The sequence below is a fragment of the Meriones unguiculatus genome, chromosome 10, assembly GCF_030254825.1.
Source record: "Meriones unguiculatus strain TT.TT164.6M chromosome 10, Bangor_MerUng_6.1, whole genome shotgun sequence".
Lineage (NCBI taxonomy): Eukaryota > Metazoa > Chordata > Mammalia > Rodentia > Muridae > Meriones > Meriones unguiculatus.
Window position 1 is genome coordinate 17,746,637 of NC_083358.1, and position 8,710 is coordinate 17,755,346.

Here is an 8,710-nt window from a genome sequence, read left to right on the forward strand (position 1 = left end):
AGCCAAGGCTGTCTTCAAACTTGTGATAGTGCTTTGCCTCCGCCTCCCAAGTACTTGGATGACAGGCACATGACACCATACTTTATCTCAGAACTGAAACTTGCTTGTAATTATTTCTACAGCTATGGTCAGTTAAAAGAATCAGGCAAGGCAAACCTACTACCAAATTATTGAGTCTTTAAGATGACTATACAGGAAAAAATATTAATTTCTTCCAACAATAGTGTGTGCACACACCAGCGCTTATGCAGGCCAGGCAATTCAACAGTCATTTCTCAGGAGCTGTCCACCTCATTCTTTTTGAGACAGGGCTTCTCTGGCCTGGGAGCTCACCGAATAGGCCGAGCTGACTGGCCAGCAGTCCCCAGCAATCCACCGGCCTCCACCTCCCCAGTGCTAGGATTACAAGCACATGCCACACACCCACCTCTCAGTATGGATTCTGGGAGTCAAACAGGGTCTTGTTGGCAAAGCAAGAATTTCACCAACAGAGCTATCTCTTCTCTTTCTCTCCCACTCAACCCCCCGTTGGAGCCTCAAGCTGAGAGCTCACGTCTATGGCAAGCAGGAAGCAGGGAACCAATTGGGAATGGCACGTTTCTGAAACCTGAAAGAAGCCCACCCCGTGACCACCTTTCTCTAGCAAGGTTGTCTAGCCTCATCTCCTAGACCTCCCAAACAGCACACTACGTGGGAATCAAGTGCTCAGTGCCAGAGCCTATGGGAGACAGTCTCCTTCACACCCCCAACACATGCTAAAAATTCTATAGACTATTTGAGTATGTTCAAGTGTTCTATATTAAGAGTGCCACAAACCGCAGCACTCTCATCACGTTACTAGGAGGAAATGAAGCTCCTTCAGAAAGAATCCACCTCAGACTTTCGCTGCCAGGCCATGCTCCTCTACCCCAGCCCCTAAAGTGTACCAATTCTCTCCGGAAGATTTCCCATAAATAAAATGTTGAGGAATAAATTTTCATGAATGCCAGTGAAACGAAACATTAACATCCCAGTTAAAAGTTTCCAAGTTATATTTTAACTTCCCTTATGATTATCTTTTAATGAAATGAACACAAAATACACCAGTTTAAGAATTTATTTGTGAATTTTAATAGAACTCAAAAATAGCAAAGAGCATGAAAAATTCGTTTATTAACCAAATACATGACAGTATACTTCTACTTTTTTAAGTAACAAAAAAATACCTAAAACTTCATTTGAGACGTAATTATCTATCTCATAAAACTTCAAAGTAATGGAGAATTAACAAGTTGCCAGAAAAATTCACTATATTATTAAATATATATTACTCAAAGAAGTCAAATGTACTTAATAAAATAACTACTTTATGGATAATCTTAGTAAAGTGCTATTTCATACTGAAAAATCAGTAAAGATTAAAACTTTTTGTTTGCCATCATTTTGAAAGTGTCACATCTTCCTTCGGAAGTCCTATTATCATCACACTCCTATGTATCCCACAAGAGGCTCTTCACGAACCCTTAAAACCCAACCATCTTTCCACTCATTGTTTCCTGGACATTAAAAACGCCAACATTGCTGGGGGAAGCTTTTCGCGATACAGGAGTACTAGACACGATTTTTCACTGTACAAAAATGATCTTTGGCTTTCGCTTAAAGCTGTCCTTTCTTATTAGTTGGGTAGTTACGGCTAGTAAAACAGTTACTCAAGGAAATCTGTATTTCGCGTCAAAAGAAGATCGAGGCACTGATCTAAAGGCAATGAATGACACATCCCAAGAAACTGGTATAAAGATCCCTGAGATCCATGAGGGGTCAAGTGCACCCAAGTGGATAGTGATGCCAAGGAGCGACTCCCCTCCTTTCATGAGTAACTCCTAATAATCACTAACAGCATTAGCCAAGGAGAGGAGCCCACAGGGGGAGGGTCTGATCGAAGGCATACAATGCAAATCTTCAGCAGACCAGACCAACTCAACTGCTTAAGTAAACACGTGTGCGGTCACCCCGAGGACAGAGGGAAGTCACAGACTAGAGGCAGAATGCCATCCGTGCTGTTCCTTCAATAAGAACTCTGTGCCTGAGTCACAGATCCTTCAGATCAGAAAAGGCTACGACCGTCCATAATTAACATCCTTTAATAAAAAACTGGCATTTGTCCAAAATGAAAAGGATTAAATAAATAGAGAAGGGGGGGCAAAATGAAATCAGAAACTCTAAGTCACAAAACTAATCTCATGGATGCCATGTTCAAGTTTATAACTCAAGGCTGCTGATGACCTTGTCTCTCTCTCCTTGAATAATCAAATGCAAATGCCTTTTTGCAATGGCAGCGTTCAAATCCCACAAAAAATCAAGCAATGTCCGATGGAGGAGCACCTCCATTGGCACAAACTGCAAAATCTGCTGTGGTGCGTTAGAGTGGAGCAAAGCACTCAACAGCTCCTTAACATTCTGCAGATACTGGAAAACTGGATCTGGAAGGTTCTGATAACCAATGCACAGCAGCACAGCACAGGTCCTGAGGGGCTCAGAGGATGTAGGACAAGAAAATGTGACAAATCTGAAACAGCTGTGGAGGACAAAGATCAAGCCGGCCATGAATCTTGTTAAGCATGAAAGTATAGGCAAAACCATCGCATCCCCTGTGTGAAGCTGCTTCAGTGAGTGTAGCAGGCAATCCAGAAACAAATGTTGGTACATCGGGTCGCCGTCATGAAGCAATGAGCAACTGAAGGTTAGGAGTTCGGTGGATTCCAGAAGCTGGACCTCCAGGGGCGTGTGCACTTTGAAATCACAGGCAGTCGGTGAACCCACGAGCAGGCACTTCATTGGGCTGCCCAGTTCGACAGCCTGCTCATCCTGAAGGCACTGGGTAAGGCCAAACAACTCGGATAGTATCAAGCCTTCTGAAAAAATGTCACAACAGTGGTATTGCTGCTTGGGACCGAACTTGGAATCCATACTCAAAGCCTCTAAGGACTTCTCAATGGCTTCATTAAGAGTCTTTAAAATCTCACCATCACAGAAAGGAGAACACTTCACCTTTGGCAGTTTCTTTCCTTCTAAAACATGCCACAAGTGGCACTCAAGATCAGCAGGCGTCCCTTCTAAGAGGGAACTCTGTCCAGGATGATGGACAGTGTGCTCCTCTACCCAACTATTGAAGTACCCTTTGGCTATCTTATCTTTCCATGAAAGGGTTTCCAGCATCTTCCGTTCATTATAGGTTTTAAAATACTTGTTCCTCTGTCCAAACCATTTCATGTTTGTACTACAACCAATATTGGATTTCTTAACAAGCCAGTGATTTCTAGAAAGAGGCTTCAGTTGGAATTTTTGCATAAAATACTGTACAGCACAATCCCTTAAATTATTCAGTTTTTCTTGCTCCCTCTCTCCCATGCACTCAAACAGACGAATGTTCTTGGAAATAGTCTCTAGCTGGTGTTTATGGAAGAATGTACAGCATGCTTCATGTTGCTGGAGAAAAGATGTGGGGATCACATGATGGGGAAAGAGCGCTTTCCTGGTCATCTCAGTGCCAAAATTCAGCACCATCCTAGATAACAAAGGATGCACAGCCTCTCTTCCTTTGTAGCGGAGACACACCACATAGACTTCTGAGTTTCCCGCCTTGCTGGTGGCAGGTTTGAAGACATGGACTTGGTCAAAGGAACAATTCAGCAGGTACATGAGGTTTACAGAACAATGTTCAAACAGCGTAAACATCTTTACAACAAAAGAGCCGCCATTTCCGAGAGTGGTCAGAGCAGTGACAACTTCACAGTAATGCAAAGAGGAGACTAAAGCTTCCTGTTCCCCTGGGTTTCCTTGGCAGTCAAAGCTCCCGTCAGCAGTGACCAAGTGAACGGTGGACATGCTGCTGAGGAAGTCCTCAAGCCCGCTCAGGTACTTCAGGGTCATGATATCACCGGTGTTATCCGGGCCAAAGTACCACCAGGGCAAGGTGTTTGCAATCAGCCGGTCGTCCATAATCATCCTGAGATTGTCGTTGGCTTCATGGTAGGGGTTCAAGGTGTTGGCCACCCACCTCCACTCGCAGGGGAACCGGTGGGATTTTAAGTAGTGGTTGAGACTAGCTATGAAGGCTCCCGGGGCTTCGCACAGGTGCAGGGAATTCAGCCTTCCCTCCTGAAAAGCCTCCTGTGGGATAAGTGGGAAACTGCACAGAATCTCCTGGAATTTGCACCAGGCTTGCGTGCAGAGTTCTGCGTTCACCGCCCTCTTCACGTGGGAAATGATCTTCCCTGCCTTGTTGGTGAAGGCCGTGTGCTTGTGCCACTCGCCTAGTTTCTTGTCACTGAGGAGGTTTTTCACCTCATTTAGGGAGTTCTTCAGGTCGAGAAGAGCACCGAACTCTGTGTGGTCACAGGCGAAGAGCTCGCTGGGAGCTGGTGGCTGCCACTCACCGTCAAGTGGCGGACAGTAGGTAAAGTTCTTGGCGAAGAGCTCAGAAACGTCAGCAAGAACGCCTGGGCTGAAGGTCTCGGGACTGGCTGGCTGCTGAACCGGGAGCTTCCTGCGCTTACTCATCTTCAAGTCAAGTTAAGATCTGGGAAGGGGAGATAGAAAGTTACGCGAGTCTATCCTGTAGAGAGAGAGAAAGGCTAAGAGAGAAAGCCAGCATGCCTTAATGGCATTGTTGGAAAAGCTTTAAGTTCAGGCAAATGGAGCCCTGAGTGTTTCATGTCACCTGTCAGTGAATTGAGCAGGTGCTTAAATTTTCAGTTCATTATCTGCACTTACGTCACAGTCAATTTATTCAATAAATTGGTTAGACATAAAAAAACTGACAACGAAATCACCATCCCACAAAAAGCAGACATTTCAAAATGAAAATGTTGAGTCAGGCTCATTTCTTTGTATGCTGAGCAAAATAAATTTAAAAGAAGTCTAAAATGAGAAATAAAGTTTGGGCATGACCACGCATGTGATTCTATGATGTTGGTGTTTCCTGAGTCCTACACTTTTAGCAAACTTTCCCACCCTCTTCATCCTGTATTTTATCCTGTGTTCACCCGGTCTACAAGTCTGTACACTCCTCAAAGCAACAGGTTATCTTAGCACAACTCTAGTTTGCACAACCATTACAAGTTACATGTAAGTAGAGATTTTTTTTTAAGTCACAAACATTCATCAACATCATTTAACACTGTATTTAGAAAGCTTCTAAAGGAAGATAAAAATGGGGTATTTCTGCATGCACAAAAATCCTAAGTAGGACCAAATAAAAGTTTACAACAACAAGCTCATCTGTCTTGATTCACGCAGGGCTTACTGGGAACTGCAGCTCCCCTTAGACCTCAAATACATTCTATTTTGGAAAAAGTCTACTTTCAGTCATTAACTTCACACAGTAATTAGTGGCTGTGGTTAAGCTGTGAACTCTTACTAAAATTAAGTAGATAATTACCTTCACTTGCAAACAACTAAAGGGATTCAAATACTCCAGTGGTCCCTGACTGTACTTGAGCCTATTGTCAGCTCATTCTTTTGTTTTGTTTTGTTTTTGGGAAAGGGTTTCTCTGTGTAACAGAGGCCTGGCTGTCCTGGACTTGCTTCGTAGACCAAGCTGGCTTCGATCTTACAGAGATCCACCTGTCTCTGATTCCAAAGTATGGGGATTAAAGGAATTTGTCACCATGCCCAGCTGTCAGCGAATTCTTAAAGCTCACCACCCCTCCCCCCTTACTCCCACTCCAGTCACACAAGCCTTCCCTGATGTTCACTGATGACCCAGGCACATTCCACACTGAAACAATTTTCCCAACACTAAGCGGCATCTTTATCCGGACTGAATTTCCCCACGTATCTGTACAATTAATTTCCTCAGCTCCTTCTATTATTTGCGCAAACGAAAATAACTACTGTGCGAAGCCCTACCCTACCATAGTTATTTTAAATTGCATCCTGGGCTCCCAACGTCCCTTACCTCACATTCTTCCATGGCATTCTAACTTATCACTTCTTTATTTCACATTTTCTGTTTGTGTTTGTCTCCCCCAAACTGGAATGTGAGCTCCACAGGACAGGAATCTTTATTTTGCTCACTTACAGGTCACCCCAAAAGGCTCCAACAGTGGACAGTGAACACACAAGTATTAACTGGATAAATGAACAAACATTACACTTTGCCCAAAAAGCACAGCTATGAACAGAATAATAATGCATTTCAATTTCAGTCCAGCACTTCGGTGCACAACTTTAAAAAAAATGTGTTTTTTTTTTGTTTGCTTTTTTTTTTTTTTATTAAAAGCATGCCATTTCCAAAGTGCATACGTAGATTCCCCAGTCTGTGGACCTCGGTGCCTTTCATGAAGCACTCCTTGGAGAGGCATTCGTGTCATCCTAATTCTGTGGAAATAGATCAATGCCATCTATACCCGGGCAGAGGTCAGGCAGCTTCCTGTCCGAAGGCACACATGAAATGTTTGTACAAGTCGCGATCCCAACACCAAAGTCGTTGAGTCCTCAACAGCTGTTAGGTCTAACTGGGCCCCAGGGAGTGTCTTCAGAGTTGCCAACTCTTGCTAGGAAGTGAAAACACTAGGGCGTGTGCAGCGCTCACTCCAGGCCCGGGCCAGCCACGACCTCACCTGCACTAGGGGAACAGGGCTCCCGAGCAGCCCCGCCCCCGGTCCGCAGCGACTCACCGAGGAGCGGGATCCGCTTTGTTTCCGCACACGCCCACCGGAGCCGCACGGCCTGGAGCAGCGGCACTACACGCGCGGCGCTCCCTCCTGGGAGCTGTCCTCCACTTCCGGTCCCAGGAACAGCTTCCGGAGGTGGTGCCTCCTCTCCGTACCCCGCAGCCCGGGTGGAGGACCAGCGGGCGCCCGGAAGACCGCCCCGACCTGCGCACGCGCAACTGGAGCCAGCGCCTCCTCCAGGCCACGCCCCCTGACGGCCACGCTGCGCAGGCGCGTCCGCGTCACTCAGGACGGCGAGTAGATGAACAGAGCTCTGCCGCTGAGAAACGCTTCCTTGTCCGCGGGTCGCCATGGCAACGCAACTGGGCTTTGCAACCCGAAGATTTATCCAGGCTATGATGGGCGGACGCGTATTCCTAAGAAGACGCTGCATCAAAACTGGAGCTTAAACGATAAGGAAGTTCAAAGCCAAAGTAAAGATAGCATCATCACTTAAATAATGTTTTTACCTATTAACGAGCCAGTGGCTTATGCCTTTCATCCCATAACTAATGAGCCAGGGCTGTCAGTTTGTACATAGGTGTGGGACCACCCACTAGACCATGGGTGTCTTACAAAATGCCACACCCCCGAAAATAAATATGAGCTTAAGATGTCAGTATAGGAATGCTGTTCTTTTGTGGAAACAAATAGTATATGAAGGACTTGTGACCCGTCAAATAAAGTTACTGTGTTTATAAATACTGTCAGGGTTATTCCAAACAGCAAAGCCTGCAGTGAGTGGGCCCTGGGTCTAACAGTCACAACACTAACGGGGAAGAGAAGGTCCGTGCTGAAGAACCGCGCCACTTTAAAAACATTTAATTCTCTTAATGACCTGAAAAAAAAATACATTCGATGTTTTCCATGTTATAAACAGAAGTCAGACTGAAGGTACTTAGACATTTTGCTGAAGGTTATGTAATCAACAGACAGCAGAGTCGGGGTGTGAGCTCGGGTCTGCCTGAAGCCGGACTGCTGCCAGCTGTGGCGAGACAACCCTACGTCGTTCCTACTGAGAGCCAGAAAGGTGCGCACTTGGCAGTGGTTTTAAAAGAATGTGACCTGCATTCACGTTGTCAGGAGAGAAAGACAGCAGATCGTTGGGAAGATTTTAGAAAAGATGAAGCGATCGGGACGTGCGAAACGGATATTTAACACTTTTTAAAAAGAAAAGTAACGTTTACAATATTTATAGTAACAAATTCCGGGGTGGGATGGGGTGGGAATGCAGTTAGGTGAGCACATTTGATGTGTATCTAACGCATGATTGACTGCAGAGTGAATTCCGGGTCAGTCTAGACTACATGAGACCCTGTCCCCAGAAGCAAAATATCAAAAAAAGGGAAAAAAAAAAATAAATCACAGAGCTTTAAGGAATTTAAACCTGAACTAAACCCTTACCAGTTTCCCCAGGCCTTCCCTAGATGTTCAAACATCATTCGGATCTAAATTCTCCTGCGGCATCTTCTGATACCAAAACACAATGAGGGTGCCGGGGAGACAGCTCACTCAGCACAGGCCTTACCAAAAAAGCATGAGGGCCTGGGTTCCACGTCCCCTGTGACCACACCGTCAGGAATGGTGGCTGCCCTAGTGCCTCCCAGGATCAGGGAGGCAGAAACAGGAGGCTTCCTGGGGCTTGACGGCCAGTCTAGCAGAGTCGCTAAGCTCCAGCCTCAAAACCTACAGTGGGTAAATGATTGAAAGTCGCTGACATTGATTTCTGGCTTCCACACATGTAAACATGTACACCTGAACACATGCCTACATACGGAAGTACATATACAGACGCACACACAGAGAAAGAAAAGTGGAGTAAAAATAGTAACCAGCTTGGCTCCTGTATCATTAGGAGCAGAATAATTAAATCAGTGAACCTGCATTGTAATATTTAGTGCACCTGCAAATAGGATCTTGAAGCTTTTTGTATACTGTTTAGAAATAAATATTACAAAATTTAAAATTTAAGCATAAATGTAAGAATTCTCCACATAGGGTCATAAAAGCAACTT

At 45.1% G+C, this 8,710-nt stretch overlaps 1 protein-coding gene across 1 annotated transcript; it reads right to left on the minus strand.

Annotated features, from left to right (window-relative positions):
* Positions 1-1,082: 1,082 nt before the first annotated feature.
* Positions 1,083-6,822, minus strand: Cmtr2 (cap methyltransferase 2). The gene is made up of 2 exons (XM_021632578.2): positions 6,660-6,822; positions 1,083-4,558 (listed from the first exon to the last, which is right to left on the minus strand). Exon 2 carries the CDS (start codon positions 4,537-4,539, stop codon positions 2,239-2,241), a length of 2,301 nt encoding a protein of 766 aa, XP_021488253.1. The 5' UTR covers positions 4,540-4,558; positions 6,660-6,822; the 3' UTR covers positions 1,083-2,238.
* Between the last annotated feature and the right edge of the window lie 1,888 nt (positions 6,823-8,710).

Bases quoted from the DNA above. Each gene is read 5' to 3' on its own strand.
- Cmtr2 (XM_021632578.2), bottom strand. From the start codon at position 4,539: ATGAGTAAGCGCAGGAAGCTCCCGGTTCAGCAGCCAGCCAGTCCCGAG.